Raw genomic sequence first — 19,266 nt, forward strand, 5'->3', positions numbered from 1 at the left:
CCATCTCCTGCCTATGTCCTGTTATTCTGCGGCTCGCACGCTCGCCCTTTACACGAGCTTTACACTTTTATCGAGTTTTATAAAACTGTGTGTGCAATGTGCACTTTTTAGACCAGTTCGACTTTCACTGAGCTTGTGTTTTTTAAAACGTTTTTTTAGTAACGATTTTTGTTTATTGTTGTTGTTGTTATTATTTTTATAGCTGTCATTGTTGGCCACATTTTTGGTTTGCAACGCGCGTCCCTTTCTAGTTTGTTTGTTTTAAATGTTTGTTGTTGTGTCTCCTTGGTTTGGTGCCGTGTCACTGACCAGAAGTGCAAAATGAAAATCGAGAGTTTAGGGGGGAGGTGAGGCGGAAAAACTTGGCAGTGCCTCACGATCGACAGTCATCGCCCTTCTTTTAGTGGACTTGTGCTGTTACTGAATTTGTCATATTGCTGTTGTTGTATTTATTGCTTTTTCTTGTCCTTTGTCACTTTGTCGGTTAGTTTTAATTTGATTCCCCTTCCAAGTAGCACTTAACCGGCGATTATTTCCTGTTCGAAAGCTGCGGTATTTCTTCGGTAGACGAAGTTCATTGTGTGGATTCGTTAACGCACAATTTGCGATTCCAACATAATGTCGTATTCGGCGGAAAGGCCATGAATATGATGTCTGTACTGCTACCTAAAGGTTATGTCGGAGCTTTATAAGAGTTTTTGATTTCTTGGTCCTTAAATTCTGAGTATTGTCAGTTAGGAGTATGACAAAAGGCTTACTTAAACTCACAGAGGTTTTCACTCCAATAACAAAGTGGATTATGTTCTTGAATTTTATACCGAGACTTCATCGGTAGACATTTTTGTAGCCAACGAGTTGAAATTTTTGTCTAAAAGCCGGAGCTGGTCAAAATCTTTATCATTATCATATTTATTATAGAGTGCATATAGTATGGAGTTAAATCGATATATTAAACTGTATGTACATATGTATAACGGAAAACATTTCGTTGCTTCTTTCGAGCCACTGTTTGACAACCTTCAAGTCAAATTAAAGTAACTTAATAAGAGAAAATGAACATCTTTACCTTGATGTTGATCTATCATCGATTGTATGGCAGCTATCCGCTATAGTGGTCTGATCTGAATAATTTTTTCGGAGGTTATATCGTTGCCTTGAGCCATATATTTATGGTAAATTTCGTGAAGATATTTCAAAATAAAAAGCTTTCAATTCAATGACTTGATTTTGATCCCTCAGTTTCTAAAGTTTGAGGCTTAGAAATAGGCAGAAATAATAACAAGATCACTAATACTCGAGAATTAGATACATATGTATGTATGTAGGTTGAGGAAAATTTCTTTCAATCAATTCACACTTTGAACTGTTCTGAGAAAAAAGAAGTTCCCTTCTTGGTGATTTGTAAGAATATAAGAAGTCAACTGAAGAAAGCTTTCAATTAAAGTTTTAAGACCAAAATTTGGTAGCCCTATAAAGATATCATGAAGCAATACAAAAACGCAGTCAGAAATTTTGGTATTTCTAGTATGAGATAAACTTTCTTTTGAATATCAGGCAGCTTCGCGCACCTCCCAATTTACGTACATGTATAAGTACATGTATGAAAAGAACTAATTTGATTTTGATCAAATATAATTTGTAATCCTTTGTCCTGGCTCGAAAAGTGCTTGGTTGGCAAATTTATTTGCTTGAAAGCACACATGCCGCTGTTTCGATAAGTACATACATACATATGTTGGTCTAATTGCATGCATTTACATATGAATGCGTGCACATAAACAGACATACATATGTATGTACATATGTACGTATTTTGATACGTTAACGTAACGGTTCGGCGCTTTTTCTACGCTGCGCTCGAAACAAGTTTTCGGTATTTTCTGTTATCCGTCAAAGGCTAAGAACGGTGACCAAGTGATTGCGACATGTATGCATGCTACTTGCATTTACAAACTCAAACACACACACGCGCACATTTTATTGCATGCTATGTGCATATGTATATAAGCGCGTTCAAAGCCAAAGGATGTGCGACGGGTTCGCGCTCGAGAGCTGGCGAGAACTGGCGAGCCAAAAGCACCAACTGTGTGTATTAGGCGTTACCTCTACCGGTTTCGAAAATGCATTTGTATGGGTGTCTACTGCGTTATGCAAGTGTGCGTTTGTAAAAGGAATTTGTGGTACGTGCTCTTTGCGTAATGTTTTTTGCGGCGGCCATGTGCACTTGGGTATTTCCAACCATTGCGCAACAACAAGAACAATGTACATACGATTATGTATGTACATACATATGTAAGTCTGAACATACGCCCATGCGAAGTTTCATTTTATAGACACATACATACGTATGCACATAGTCCGTTCGTTTGTGTGTCAATTATGGAAATTACGCTGCTTCATTTTCCAATTCTATTCTATTGTTAATTTTTGTTGTTGTTGTTTCGGAATACAGTTTTTCTAACTACTCTTTGTTGCTTGGGCTGCAATAGTAAGTGTATGCATATGTACGTGTGCGCAAGTAAATGTGAAAATACGTGTTTCTGTTGCAGCTACTTGAATTTGAAATTAAAAAGCATTTGAATTCCGCTCAGCTGTCGCAATTATCCTTGTTGGCGTTGCGCCTGCCTTACCCAATCGCATGTCACACACATACACCTACATCCAAACGCGAGCTAGATATTTGGTGTATGTGTGTGTGTGTGCAGCTAGGTATTTTACGTACCATTACGTGTCCATAATTAGATTGCTTGGCATTCGCTCGTTTTTTTCGCTACAATTTCGCTGATAATTATAATAAGCGCCTTGCCGCGCGCCACAAATGCCACAAATATGCAAAGAATTGCTTGAAACATTTCTGCCGCGTTTTCATAGTTTATGCGCTTAGCTATTTGGCGACAGGTGCGCTCATACCTTTCCCGCTGTTCTTAGGCGTGAGGGTGTTGCGGTAATGGTAAATTGGCTGTTAATCGGTTTTATAGTGTTCGTGACGGTGTTAGGCACAAGCGCTGTGTACGTACATACATATGTATGTGTTTATATTGTAAGAAGAATACGTAAAAGGGAATTAGCAGTGTGCCCTTGCAAATTTTTTGCTCCAAAAATGCAGCTAAAAATTGCAAAATGATTTCCATTCATTCAGAAGTGTTACAAACATCGATCTAAGCTCGAAACACTAGAACTGATATATTTTTTGTAGCTTTCTCAATAAGCAGATTTTGAATAGTCGCTTGAGTGCAAAAGGAGCAAATGTCGTTTTAGACTTATTTTCAAAAAAGACTACATTAAAAACAAAAAAACTTGAGATCCATTCCTTACTGCCTTTGAAGTACACTCCACTTTTATATATAATTTTGTTATCTAATTAAGCAATGATGATATTTAACCCTTAACCACCTGACCCCTATATCAGTTACGTAACCACCTGAGCACGGTCACAGTGACCGCATCGAATACTCTTGAATTTTCTTAGGATTTTAAGGTTTTATTATAAGAATACATTAATAAAACTCTTTAATATATACAGGGTATACCCACTCGAAGTGTTACCAAATTCAAACTGCTATAACTACCACACTATTAATGACAGCGCGCTTAAATTTACACCAATAACAAATCATTCCATTGTTTACAAGCGTACAAAAACATTTTAGTCTGTGTCGTGTGAAAAAAAAGTTATACGTGATGGAATTTAAACGTAATAGTGTGATTGCTTTATATTTGGCTGGAAAATCACAAACAGCAATTGTTCGTCAGCTAAAACATCTCGAAGTGAACAAAATGTTTGTGTATCGCACTATAAATCGTTACAATGATACTGGCAGCATCGCTAAACGCCATGGAGGTGGTCATAAGAAAACAGCAACATCACCTGAGATGATTCGAAAAGTGAAGGCTCGACTTGAACGAAATCCACGTCGAAGTGGCAATCAAATGGCTAAAGAGCTGAAAATTTCGCAAAGTTCAATGCAACGACTGTTGAAAAATGAGCTAAAGGTCAAGCCTTACAAGTTCCAAAAAGGACACAATCTTACACCGCAGCAAAAAAAAGTTAGACTCGAAAGAGCGAAGGAGTTGTTACACTTGCACGAACGTGGCGAATTTCCGAACATTGTGTTTTCTGATGAGAAGAATTTCCCTATTGAGCAATTCATAAACTCTCAAAATGACCGTGTTTACTTGACCGAACGCACGTACGAGAATTTAAGCCTACGAATGGCCACCCGAAGTAATTTCCCATCGCAAGTAATGGTATGGGCTGCCGCTGATGGGCGCTCTCCAGTCGTTTTCATCGAGCCTGGTGTCAAAGTAAATGCGACTTATTATCGTGAAAATATTTTGGAAGGTGCTTTAGAGCCGTGGGCACGTAAACACTTCGGCCGGAAAGAATGGACGTTCCAACAAGACTCGGCGCCGTCACATAAAGCGAGAATTAACCAAGAGTGGTTAAAAAATCATGTTCCACGCTTCATTTCGTCGACACAATGGCTTTCGAATTCACCAGACGCAAATCCGATGGACTTTTCCATCTGGTCCATTTTAGAGAGCAAGGTGCGGACTAAAAAATACACCAGTATGGATGCGCTCAAGAAAGCGATTGTACGTGAATGGGCCAAAATACCACAAGCTCACATTCGTGCAGCATGCAACTCGTTTTTTGACCGTTTGAGGGCCATAGTCAAGGCAAAAGGTGGCCATATCGAGCTAAAGTGAATGGATTCTAAATTTTTCATTATTTTCATACATTTTTGTCATTGGAATCAATAAAAATATTATCAAACTAAAAAATTATAGTCGTTTGAATAGGTAACACTTCGAGTGGGTAACCCTGTATTATATTATTTATTTAACTGAAAAAGGAACAAAAACAAAACATATTTTTCTCATAAATGTGAACAATTGAATTGCTGGCGATAACGAACTCCTACGAAATTAAAATTCAAAAAGTCGTTGCGGTCACCATGACCGCTGGTAGGTGGTTAAGGGTTAAATTAATCTCTACAAACGAAAGTAACGCTGATTACTATCTAAACAACGACAATCGTCATACTTCAATATATTATCATCGCGCTGAAAAGTAGGCAACGTTTTCGACGATACCACGAAAATTAAATGCTCTTAAATAATAATAAGAATAACTCTTGCCAACAGGTGATACTTCGGACTGAGTAGGCAATTGAGAAGTAAAAAATCCTCTCTCGACGAGCAAAGACAAAACTCTACAAGTCGTCAGTCAAGAGGCTTGGACAAAGGCATCATCTGATGATTCGGCCTTATAGTCCTTTGTGCATTGGCAACGGCGAGCACCGCAGTCGGCTTGGCGGGGAAACATCTACTATGATCAGTTCCCCTACAATCAAACTATTCCTTCGGACCTGTAATGTCACCAATTGAAACGTCTGAATAAAGTAATCGCCCAGAAGCGACCATCTTTGGCTAATAGGACTATAATTGTTTCCGTCAAGACAATGCTTGGCTATACCCATCGATAGTGACTGGCCCGAAGCTCCGTGAGCTCAGTTGGGAGATTAAGATCTATCAATAAGAATGATGTGATGTTAAAATGAAATCAAACACTCCAATTTGTTCAAAATGGGTTCTGTTTTTATTTTGTAAATTTGCGTAAACCTTTGAGTTAACATAACCCCTGGAAAAATAATATAGAGGCGTTAAATCACATGATCTTGGCGTCCATTTGACTTGGCCATTTCTCGAAATTAACAAGTCGCCAAAATCTGCACGCAATGAAAGACATATCGTTGGAAATAAAGATCGTCTACGTCGATTTCATTCAACTCCGGGAAAAAGTCGTCAATGCCGTGTTATAACGCTCGCTGTTGATGGTGATGTTAATTTCTGCCTCATTTCGAAAGAAATAAGGCACAATGATGTCCCCATAACACAACCCCCACAAAAAGGTCCATTTTTGAGGATGCAATTGCGTTTCCTGAACCACACGAGGATTTGACTCGCTCCAATAGCGACAATTTTGTGCGTTGACGAAGTTTTTAAGCCAGAAATAAATAGACCTCTGCCGAGGAAATGATTTTTCAACATTCTTTTGGTGAACGTGAATTTGCGCAATAATTATGGACAAATTTCATGCGTTGTACGAAAGTGACATGATGAAATGGCAAACTTTACTGAACAAACTGACAAAATTTGACAAAATCCGTAAACAAATATGGCTGCCACGAGCTGTCAAAATAACGTCATCCCTGTTTGTAGACGCTGTGTTATGTTCCTGTTACTTTCTCTGGCGAATGATTTTGCTGAACAATTTGTTTGAAGAGTAGAAGGCATTATGAAAATACCTTCAAACTGGCAACAAGTTCATTCTAACTTTGCTAAATAAAACCTTCAATTTAATGGATTAATTTTTACTAGACCTATTACTACATCTGTGTATATACATACATACATATGTACATACATACATTGGTATGTATTTTTAAAATTTATTAATTCTTTTTGTTTGTTCTTAAGTTAGCTTTTATGTTACTTTTAGATTTTTCATGTTATTATGCCCCAGTGGTTTCACCATGGCAAAACAAAAAAAAAAACAGAAATTGGCTTATACTTTCGTATTTATACATCGAGGTATGTCGATGTGTATGTCGGTACCAACATTTCCCGTTTTCTTCTAACTTCAGCGAAATCATTTGTGCAATATTTCATTAATCTTCCGACCACATCTAATCCAATTCCCAAGCGCCTGCCATCCAGCCATATTTATCAAGCCACGCACTCAGGCGTTTAATATGAGTAGTTAATGTAATATTTCGTTCTTTATTTTGCCAATCGTTAAGTAAAATGAAATCCCATAATTTCGCTAAATCATCAGCAGTGGCAGCCGACCGTTTTGTAAATACTCTAATGCACATAGACAAGTATATTTGATGGTTGGATGTATGTGTAAATGTTTGTTTAGCGTTACATTGCTGCTGTTGTACTTATGCTCCACCACGGTGTATATCTTTTATGAGTCTTCTGCAAAAATTCATTTTTTCTGTTAAACAATTAATTTTATACTATCTCTCCTAGTTTGATCTATTTTGCTAGTGCTATCGCCACTATATCGGGCACATAAATCTTTTTATTGTATTATCATAATTCGCAGCATTCGTTGTAGTGTGTGCATAATAAATTTTTACCATTAATAAAAAAGTCCTACACACTTACATATACATACATACCTACGTTTATTATTATATTTGTGCCCGCATATCCTTTGCACGCGTCACGAGCCGATCTAATGTCTGGCAGAATAAATAGCATTAAAAATGCACGTAATGAAACTCACACAGCTATACAAATGTACATACATATATGAACACATACACATGGTATATTAATTCACGCTGTGACGCTCTTTGTTGATGCTGAGACAGTTTTGGTCACTACATTTCAGCTGCTAATGCAGAAATGAAATTAAATCAGGTAAATATATAGTATGTGTCTGTGATAATCGAATAAAATACATACACACAGCTGCATAAAACAGATTTGGTCAAAAGTCCATGAGACGACTCTTCGGTTAGTGTCCACTTGGACTTAAGTCTTAAGTTTTCTATATACATACATACATACTATGTATGTTGATATACCACATATATATACATATGTACATACATATATGTATATACTTATTCTATGTGCATATTTATTCGCAGTCTTTCATTTCATCTAATTGATTGTTGATGTATGTATGTAGTCTACAAACGAATTTCACTGCTTAAATATGGATTCGTCATTCATTTTGATGTTTTGCTAGGATATATTTTTTTGAGTTGATTTAGCTATGTGCGTCTGTCTGTATATACGCGAACTAGCCCTTCCGTTTTGTAGCTATCGATCAGAAATTTTGCACATTTTTTTCTACCATACAAACTGAATGGTCGGAATCAAGTGCACTTTTGAAAAACTTTTTCATTCAGCGATATATCTTCCCGAAGTTTGGCATGGATTATTATCTAAAGCAATAATGCAAACTCCGAAGGAATTGCTCAGATGTGATGACTATACCATACAGCTACCATACAAACTGAACCATCGGAATCAAGTTCTTACAACGAATTATGGTTAAGTTAGTTTTAGTTAAGGGGCACATCTAGTGTGACAACCTAAAAAATGTCGATTTTTGGGAAAATATACGTGATTCAAGAATGCGCAGTACAATTTTTGAAAAAAAAAAAAATTAATTAAATATTTTTTGATTTATGCAATATCTCCAACGACGCCAAAAATTTCCTCCACAGTTGCAGTGATCTGTTCATGACGATCGGATTACTTGACTTCTGTTACGAAAAAGGGGTTTAAAGATAAACTGTTACAGTTGATTGAACTGAGAGTTTACTCTTTTAATGACTGTTACACAAAAAATATTTATTTCAGATATCGATTGACATTTTAATATGTTATTTTTAAAGGTACAAACTATGGAAAAGCTATATGAAAGAAGTAGAATTTTTCAAAATATCACACTAGGTGTACCGCTTATTGCTTTGTCTTGTTTTTCTAAATTGTGTTATTTTTTTTATAATTCGAATTTTTTTATGTAATTTAAATATTTTTTTGTAATTTATATTTTTAATTATAATATTATTTATTAAGGGGGGAGCTTGCTTTAGAGGCTTCAAAAAATCTATATTTTTAATGATTTTTTTTGAAAAGAAAGAATTGTCTGATTGAAATGAAACTTTTAGGATTTATTTTTATATATTTGAAGAGTCTTCTCAAATTTTTTTATTATTATACATTAGATATTCTTCATGTTTGAAGAAATTTACGAAGGCGCCTCGAGTGTGCAATTTCTGTGTGACGGGCAAGATGCAGGTCGCAATTTTCATCTGAAACAAAAAAAAAAACAAAAGAAATTTTTAATTTTCAATAGTGTAATTCCTAGGTGAACCAAGAAAATTCAACAAAAAGTGAAAAATTTAACAATTTTTCGCAGATTAAAAAAAATGACTTTAAATCGTTTAAAAACCGGATTAATGTTAACTTTCTTAAGGTATTCTAAGTTCACCTAGAAGAGAATTTAATTCCAAATACAACGCATTTGATTCGTTTCGATAGGACGTTTACTTTTTTTCTTATCTTGCCCGCCAATTTGAAAAAATCATAAAAATGGAAATCCGAGATATCGCGTGTCAAAGTTTTCGCTTTCTGCCCAGTCGCTCATATGCATATCTGCTAGACGCTCGGTCACTATTTTCCTTCTAGCTTCGAAAATATTTCGAATTTCCACCTATAACTTTGGGGACATATTCTTAGATTATTTCTAAAGAGATTTAATAAAAAAATTGATTTTTTGATGCTTCTAAATCAGGCTCCCCCCTTAATTATAATATTATTATTTTTTTAATTAATTAATTTTTATTTTTTAATTTTTTTATTAATTTATTTTAATTTTTTTATTAATTTTATTACGATCTTTTATTAATTTTATCAAAATTTTTTATTTTTTAAATTTGGTTTGGTTTTTTCCTTTTTTTGATTTTCGATATCATTTTTATTTGGTTTTTATTAAGCGCAATATATGCTCACATTTATTTGTTCGATTCATTACCAAAATATTTAATATTAGGAAAGCTGTGCCCAACATTTATTAGTGTCTTGCGATACTGATTGCTGTCTGTATTTACTTGCTTGCACTTATTATTTATCACGTTTCAGTCTCCCGTGTTGTTGCCTTTTGATTTTACTTCGCAATCATGGTAGTTGGATTAGGTGTTTGAAATCAAATTTGCAGCCGGATGCTATTTTGTCATTGGCAACTAGTTCTTTTTGTTTGTATATTTGCTTTTTAACATTTCATTCATTAATTTTGTTGGCTTTGCAGCTCTAAGCGCCCTTTTTTAGTCAAATCCTTTTTCATTACATTAAAAAAAATCATGTTTGCCATTTGCGCTGCTTTTAAGCTTCTCTGTTTATTATTTATTTTTATTCTTTCTTTTAATTGAATTTTGTTTGCGCTTCAAACCAGCCAAGTGCGACGCTTTGCCCGGAGGGACTCGCTATTTGTTTGCCTTCTCTTTTGCTTACTTATTTATCACACATTTTCTACGTTCTCAACAACATTGCTTTAGCCTACGCTTGTCGGCGTTTCTATTTGATTGCTGACACACACAATTTGCGCATACATTCTCCTCATATCCTGTTTACCATTATTTCGTATATATGTATTTATATACACTTACATACATCAACTAGCACATCCTCATGTATGTATGTATGTGTGTCGCTGCCGCGTTTGTTCGCTCAAAATTTGTTCTACTCTTTGCCATAAGGACAATGCTTCCTTCCGTGCTCGCTTTGTCAGACTTCCATTTCACTCGTTTTCGAATTTCGCGAATTCCCTTGAGTGCAGAGCCGAGCGCATACGCATCTCAGCTTCATTTCGTTCTCACTTTGTACGCTACTCACGAAGTATCTGTGAGTAGTACTGCGCTTGTATGCGTGTATCTATATGTTTATATATGTAGCGTATTGTTGTTGTTTGCATTGCGCTGCCGCCTCCTGTCTGCATATTTTGTGTGTCGTCGTCGTTTTGATCCTGTGTTTCGTTCTTGCGCCGTTCAGGCGCTCGGCTGGGTTTCGGCCGCTTTAGCAACCCCAGCTCGTTTTAGTTTACTCGCTGATCTCAGACACGCCAGAGCCTTACAAGCTAGTACGCGTAGTGGGCTTTTAGGCTGCGGGCGTTTTGGAACAAAAGAAATAATAAGCATTCAATATTTAAACTGCATAAAAAATAGAAAAAATATATATCCATTGAGAAAGTGTATGGGCGAAAATTTGATGGAAAAATAATTTCAAATAAGTGAAGTACCGTTGTGCGAGAAAAAATTATATATGTAGTCAAACCAAAGATTTGTTGTTCTAAGTGCGCATAATTTTTGTTACTTATGTATATGCATATATTAATATACATACATATATATGTGTTTTCATAGTGTGTGTGCGCGTTGACTTAACACGACTTTCGGCGACTTTTTGCGTATTGAAAAAAGCGTTTCTGTTACTTAACTCAATGAGAAACAAAAAATAACAGCAAATATTGTCAAAATCTGAAAATCAGTTTGCAAATAGAAAAATTTCGAAAAAAAATTGTGCTGTCTGTGCAATACTCAAAAAACCAAGCGAAAAATATTAAAGAAAAGTGAAAACTGCATGCAGATATATTTTTTTATTGGCCAAGCTGCTAGCCCTAGTATTTGGCTGCTCAAACTACAGTGACCAGAGTGTACAGAATTCTCTTCAATTCGCTGGCGCATATCACGCTTAAATAATTTGCGTTGCGAAAAATGTGCAATAATCAGCTAGAAAAGCGCTGCTGAAGTCGCTGCACGCAGCCAACTAGAAACTTATACCAAAAACAACAATAACAACATATTAACACAAGCCGCCGTTTTGGGGTATAGCGAAGTTGTGCAACAACAGCAAAAAGGATCCAAACGCGCTACCACTAAGGAGCAAAGCAAAGTTTTTGAATATGACATAAAAGTGAGTTGCTTACTGTTTTGATTTTTCTATATTTATTTTCAACTTAAATATATATTTTTTAAGTAAAAAGTTATGATAGTGAAATTATTAAAAAAAAAAAGAAATGTTGCTGTCAAATCAGATACACGCTCAGCAAACGTTTAATAAGTGAATTGCAATGGAAAATATATATAAACATTAAAAGATGTTTGCTGAAATATTAAATTTTTACCAAAAGTTTCCTCTGATACTTAACCTCATTTTACCTTATTACCTTACAACGCCAACATGGAACACAAAAAATGCGAAATAGTTCAAAATAGTAATGGAAAATGCGCAAACACGCGCAATTAAGTTTGCATTTCATCAAAAATAAATGACCCTCAACCCACAGCGAGCCCCACTGCCCCCTCTTTTGTGTACGCGCCTGATTCACCGATTTCTCATACACTTGCACATATGATTGTGTGTGTATGTACATAAATATATTTTAGCACTCAATAGTGCGCTAATATGTATCTCAAAATCTCTCCGCTTCTGTCATTTTCGCTCGTTTTATTTATCCTCACAACACGTATTTCGCTCTTTCGTGGCTTTCTCATTTATGTACTTTCGCATATCCTTTTAACATGTCCTTCGTTGTCAATTCAACTTCGAAACAAACGTCAGTCGGCGCTGCTGCTCACTACCACATTTGCTATGTAGTTGTTCTACAACGAATTATTGTGTGTTTGTTGTAATACTTATTATATTACACATACAAACATATACATATGTATGTATGTACTTGTATATACGTATAGAAATATGATATGATGATATGACATTTATGCTGCTTTGCAAGCGTATCCTTTTCGGTTGCGCTCTGTTTTTCATGCTTGTTCTTCCTTGCTGTTTTCGTTGTTGTTGTTATTAGTGATATTGCTCGCCAATCTGGTTGGGTGGTGGTACAGTTTTATTGAACGTGCACATATTTGAATATTCTATTTTTCGATCGCCCGTTTGTCGCATCCTCGTGTACGTTTTTACTTGTCTCTGCAATTTGCCTCTGCGTGTGTGTGCGTGCGTACGCATTTATTTGTCGTATATCTCATCAAAAAGGATATATCGTCACCTGAAATGCAAAATAACGTATCATCAAAAAATTCGAAATTGAGTGTCTTATTGATTACGATTCACTACTTCAAATTACATACACACATTAAATTACATACTTGTATGTCCAACATTTTCAGGTTCTGCGCTCAGATATAAATCAGTTCTAACCAATATTAAAATTCTTTTTCACTCCTGTTCCATTTTATTTCGTGTTTCATTCATGCCACTGTTAATTTCCGATAATGTTGTTACGTTATTTTGCATTTCAGTTGACGATATTCACATTTGCATAGATAAACATATTAACACGTCGCTCTCGTCTCTTGACATATCTTTGATCAGATTTTGATGCAAAGGGAATTATGCAAATTTTATGTGATTGTGCTTTAAAGACTACTTCGAGAGTGTTGAAAATGTAGTCAGGTTTAATATACATTTTTCTTTTCCTGTGTGTTTTCCTCTTATCTTATTAAGTGATGATAAAATGATTTGTTCAGTCCTAAACAGTCCAACCCGATATAATATAAATTCTAAAATGCGATCGAAGTTGCACTTTAGTTGGTCAAACACTATTTCAGGCTTTAAAACATTGCCGAACAAGATGCTAATGGGTCATATATTTATAATTGAAAATATAATAAGTCCTGTAAATTGCAATCTTTTCAAGAATTGTGGAATCTTTAACAATTCCAGATTGTTAAAACATAAATTTTTTTAACTTCGAAAATTTTCGAACTTGAATTTTTTTCGCAATGGACTTTTTTAAATGCATATTAATAGCTTTAAAATACTTATTTATTCACTGATTAGCAACAATTGCTAAGGGATAAGATATGTCACTTATTCATAGTCGAAAACAAAATGAGTCCTGAAAAATTAAAATATTAAATTCATATTCCTTTAATAAATCCAAAAGATGGAAATTTTAATTTTTATAAACTTCGAAAAATTTCGAACTCGATAATAAATCTTTCTAAGCATGTGAATGTTAAAGCTAAATAAATTCCTCAAATTCTATGAATCAGTTAAATCAATTCAGTTAATCCAAATTTCAATCTAAATTATCGTAGTAAATACTAAGAGTCGAAAATAAAATGAGTCTGATTAAAAATATTTTCCATCTTCGGACATTAGCGAACTCGAATTTGATTAAAATCAATCTTACAAAATATACTCAACTGTGTCAACAAAATCGTAACCTTTGGTTAAAATACAGTCATTAAAAGTGTTTCGAAGTCTAAAATAATTAAAAAATATTTGTGATAGTTTAAATTACATACTGTGTATGTTTGTATGGAAATTCATACATGTTTGATTTTATTTAATATATAAGCAGAAAAATAAAAATTTTATTCGGAGACTCATATTTTTTATGATCGAAAAATTTCGAACATTCGCATACTATTTCAAATTCACATAAAATTTAAAAACTGCCAATATTTTACAAATTCTTGGCCATAATATCGGTATTTTGAGCATTTAAACGAAATAGTTTCGAAATTGAAAGATTTTAAGTCAAAAATTTGTTTCACTTTCGTTATGCAAATTAACGAATTGCCAATTAGTTCTTTTTGCTGATTCCAATTTTCACGCTATTAGGTTTTCTCACACACTATTTTATTAAAAAAAAATACATTCTGCACACAGTTACGAATATTTTAACCGACAATTCGTAGTTCTGGGTGAACAAAAAAAACATTGCCAACACGAATAATTTACAAGAGGAAGGAAAAATCTACAAATCTCAAGCAGAGTATGCGTGCATACCTAATTGCACATCCTTTGTATTTGACGAAAAAAAAAATAAAAATAAAATTCAATACACTAAATTTTTGCCTGCACTTCTTGGCACATTAATTATCGTTCAGTGGAGTTGGCTATAGCTTCATGCCAGCTGACGGATTTCTTTGCCGCACCAGTTGTTTGCGGGACGCGAAATAATGTCTGCCATTGGACTTCTGGGCGAAGGTAGCCGAAGAAGGAAGGGCGCAGGCAAGGCGACCGGCCAAGCAGCCTGTTTGATAAACTCCATGTACTTGCATACATATGTATGTGTATGTGCTCTGAGTGGCACAACAAGCCGACTGCCGCGTACTAGTGCGCATGCAATTACACTAACAACAGCTATAGCAACGAGAATGTGAGCAAGTACCAGCACCGGTGTTTTCAAACAGATTGGGACTGCGCGGTTACACGCTTGTGTTGCAGCTGCCAGCATTGTTGTTGAATTTTGTAGTTGTTGTTTTTGTATTATGCGATTAGAAGCACAGCGGCGCATATTTGTTAAGTGCCCGGCTTTCTGTGCGCGAGTACATCCATGTTAGTATTTTTTGTATGTGTTGAAGCGTTTCCTTTTTGTAGCTTTGTATGTACATATGTGTATGTAATCCTGGTACTTACTGCTGTTGTTGTTGCTCTAGTTCTACTTAGCTGCTTTTCCAGCTTGCTTGTGTACCTACAGACACGAATAAGTCATACACTTGATGAGGTTTTTCCATTTTCGAACATCACGCAGCCTGTGTAGCGTATGCGTTGTGTTTGTTGTTGTTGTTTTTTGTAAAATTCTCATATTTTGATTATTATGGCGTGGGTATTGTTATTACCATTGTTATATAGTGCATTGTGTGCGTTCGAAGTGTTGCCGTCTCAGCGCTTGTGTGCGCGCACTTGCGTGAGTGTGTGTGTGCACTCACACCGAATGCATGCAAAGGCGCTTAAACGGCTTCATTTACAACTATGTCTAACTTATTTGCATGGAAATTGAATTCTACAAATTTGTTGGTCTTGAGCGCGCTGGAAATACGAACAAACGGTGTAATGTTGAAAAAGGTTTTGAAAATTGTTTTTCTCTATACCGTTTACCTTTATATCATTCTTTTGCAGCCATTAATAAAATCGTAAACGAAAAGCAAACAAAATAACGTTGCTATAACGGTTAAATACATTTAGCGAACGCGCGTGTGTGTGTGTGTGTAAGTGCATGTGTGACAAGCATTGCACTTAAATAAAGAACCACAACACCAAAAACAGCACACAAAAAATGTCTTCATCCAGCGTAGATGTACCGCGGATTATGGTCTTTCGACCGACTTGGGAAGAATTCAAGAATTTTCCCAAATACATCGCCTACATGGAATCTCAAGGCGCACACAAAGCCGGTTTGGCCAAAGTAGTGCCACCACCCGAGTGGGTGCCACGACGCAGTGGCTACGATGATCTGGATGCACTCAACATTACCATACCGGCGCCGATTTGTCAGGTCGTGACCGGCAAACAAGGTCTCTACCAACAAATCAACATACAGAAGAAACCACTTACCGTGAAGCAATTCAGTGAATTGGCGTCCACAGAGCGCTATCAGACGCCCAAACATTTTGACTTTGAAGATCTCGAGCGTAAATATTGGAAGAATATTACTTATGTAGCGCCGATATATGGCGCGGATGTTAGCGGTAGTATTACAGATGTGGATCAGGATGTAAGTATCTGAGCACAAAAACAAAATGAATAAAAATTGTTTGAACTATTTTTTCCACTTACTCCACAAAGAGTTGGAATATAAATCGTCTGGGCACAATACTGGACTTTGTTAACGAGGATTACGGCATACAAATTGATGGTGTGAATACGGCATATTTGTATTTTGGCATGTGGAAGACCACCTTTGCCTGGCACACCGAAGATATGGATCTCTATTCGATAAACTATTTACACTTTGGCGCCCCGAAGACGTGGTATGTCGTTCCACCCGAACATGGGCGCAAATTGGAGAAGGTCGCTAATCAATATTTTCCGGCAAGCTATCAAAATTGCAACGCATATTTACGGCATAAAATGACACTGATCAGTCCGCAAGTGCTTAAGCAACACGATGTGCCAGTGAGCAAAGTAAGTAGTGAGTGAAGGGAGTTTGTTTTTCGTATAGGCGAGACTGGTATAACTGGCGCATGAATTATTATTAATAAATTTTGGAAATTCAGTCTATAAAATATTCGAAAATCAATTGTATCCAAATTAACTAACAGGTATTTGATGCGAATAATGTGTCAAAATGGAAACGAAAATATTTTAATTTGATATGTTTGAGTAGATGAAAATTGAGAAGCTTCGAAATTTTTCGAACATGTGAAAATCATGTCACTATATATTTGCTAATGTAAATAAATATGAAGTAAAGAAAAAATAGTTCAAAATAAAATATATAAAAACTTTAATGATTTTCGAAAATGTTTTACTGAAAAATATTTTTGATACAAATAGTTAGCATAAATAGCATAAAAAATATCGATACAGCAAAGATATATATGTATATTGTTTGGTGATACTAAAACAATTAAATTTTCATTTATGATTATAAGCATCTTCGAAAGTTAGATTATCTGGGAATCTTTAGAGGTGAAATTTCAAATATTAAAAAAATGCTTAATGCTAGCAACAAAGCATAAAAAATATAGAGGAATCTAAATAAGTTTTTAAAAATCAAAATTTCAAACTTCGAAATTGTTCATTTATGCTCTCAAAAATGTTTTAAACTATTTTATATTCAAATTTTATGACAAAAATGTGTATGTAATTTTCCAAATACTCAAGTATGTTTGCCAGTTATCCTATTTTCTACCAAATCGAAAAGTACTTGCCCAAACTGTTAAAGCAAACGCTTTCTAAATACCCAAACTTCCTCACAGATAACGCAAGAAGCTGGTGAAATAATGATAACATTTCCTTTCGGCTACCATGCCGGCTTCAATCATGGTTTCAATTGCGCCGAGTCTACAAATTTCGCCATGGAACGGTGGATTGAATATGGAAAACGTGCCGTTCAATGTACCTGCAGGTACGCTGTTGCACTAATTTACATATACACAAAAAAGCATATTAATTATGAAAACAATTTCCCATATAGCAACGATATGGTTAAGATCTCCATGGACACATTCGTGAAACGCTTTCAGCCCGACCGCTATCAAGCGTGGCTGGAGGGCAATGATGTGGGCAGACATCCGGAGGATCCGCCCAGTGCTGTAGCCGCAGCACCACTACCATCACATTTAGATGTGACATGCAATAAGAAGTAAGTGGGCCATACCAACACAAGTCCGCAAATGCATTTCTCTTATACGCCTTGTAAACGTTTACTAACATTCTGTTTTCTTTTTTAAAAACAAACACTGCCATTCGCGGCCCTTAGTCATGGGGCTGACAATTTACCAATGCACGTAATACAAAGAATGAAGAAACAATGTAACCCTACAAAAAAGAAGTCATTCAAAGAGCGCAATCCTGACTTGAATTTAGAGGAGATACAACTAAATCCCAACATACCCGATGAGGTTAAGGCTGTGCTGAAAGAGAGCGTACTTACACTCGACGCTGAGGACGAAGAGCCGGCCATAATCGGTGACGGCGAACCTGAGTTGCTGATTCCACTAAGTCCAGCCAATTTGAAGACCAAAAAGGAATTATTAGACTACATCGATGATGGCACAGGTGGGCGGCAATTCTATCAATCACGCTGCCTCAGCATAATTATTTTTATATAAAAATTGTAATTTGCTCTCTATACTTTCAGATGAAGATGAGGAAGAGGAGTTTCGTAAACGTCGTCATAAGCGCAAACATCATTCTGATTATGATGATGATTGGTTCACCAGCAAGCGGCGTACGAATTCCCGCAATAGCAGCAAAGGTCGTAGTCCGCGCAATAGCAATAAAGACGATCGCTCCATATCGCCGGCATCGTCAACATCCTCATCGTCACGTGCACGTCGTCAGCCATGTACGACGCCTGGCAAAACACCACGCAAGACGCCCAATCGTCGAAAGAAAGACAATGGAGCGACAACACCAAATGCTACCGCCGCCACGACAGTGCCCACGAAAGCGGCACAATCCGAGGCTGTGGCAAACGTGCTGAAAACCGCAGCTGCCGTTTCACAAGCGCTAAGCGGACAATGCAGTGATGAAAACGGCAATAGCAATAGCGACAGCAATGGCGGTGTTGCGAGCCCATCAGCGCCCAACGTTGAGACACCAGCTGTAGCCGTGACCGTGTCAGCCGTAGCTGCTGCTGCCGATGCGGCGGGAGGTGAGGCAATTAGCGAAATAAAGGAGCATTCACTATTTATCTCACCCGCAAATGGCTACAATCGCAAATGAACAAATCCTTTAACCCATTAAAATCACAAATCATGCTTTTGTTTCTAACTACTTATTTTATAACATCACATTGTGTTAACGCACTATTCTATTTACTCTTATGCTATTTCATATACTCTTATATTTAGTGTCTTTTATATTAAACTTTAACATACTTCATACAAACATACATGCATACCTGCTAACAAAACACATATGCGTACAGCAAAAACAAAAAAATCAGAACAGAAATTAATTCTTTTCATTTTAGACCGTTCTTGCGAAAATATATATTATATATATATATATATATATAAAGCGAATTTCCTCATTCATTTAATTTTAATATTTATTTCATTTAAATACCTTTGTATATGTATGCTTTTAGCTCATCATTTATATTTTATACATGTGTATGCGTGATTTTATTAACTTTAGACAATTGATTTCTCATTTTATGTAGGATTTTGTTTTACCTTCTAGGTTGTAAATATATACGAAAATTATATCCATATATGCATAAATATGTTTAAAATAAGGAAAATGCCATTT

At 35.8% G+C, this 19,266-nt stretch overlaps 1 protein-coding gene across 4 annotated transcripts in view; it reads left to right on the plus strand.

The window, feature by feature from the left end:
* LOC120770320 (AF4/FMR2 family member lilli-like) overlaps positions 1-19,266 on the plus strand; it is a 55,769-nt gene that overhangs the window by 21,363 nt on the left and 15,140 nt on the right. For 3 of the 4 annotated variants that reach the window (XM_040097701.1, XM_040097704.1, XM_040097703.1), the window contains exons 2-7: positions 15,463-16,057; positions 16,129-16,467; positions 17,265-17,413; positions 17,483-17,650; positions 17,768-18,066; positions 18,149-18,664. In XM_040097701.1, coding sequence (XP_039953635.1) covers positions 15,620-16,057; positions 16,129-16,467; positions 17,265-17,413; positions 17,483-17,650; positions 17,768-18,066; positions 18,149-18,664 — 1,909 coding nt within the window. In that variant the 5' untranslated portion in view covers positions 15,463-15,619. The remainder of the gene's footprint in view (positions 1-15,462; positions 16,058-16,128; positions 16,468-17,264; positions 17,414-17,482; positions 17,651-17,767; positions 18,067-18,148; positions 18,665-19,266) is intronic. The other variant, XM_040097702.1, reaches the window with a different exon arrangement.

The sequence above is a fragment of the Bactrocera tryoni genome, chromosome 3 (genome assembly GCF_016617805.1).
Source record: "Bactrocera tryoni isolate S06 chromosome 3, CSIRO_BtryS06_freeze2, whole genome shotgun sequence".
Lineage (NCBI taxonomy): Eukaryota > Metazoa > Arthropoda > Insecta > Diptera > Tephritidae > Bactrocera > Bactrocera tryoni.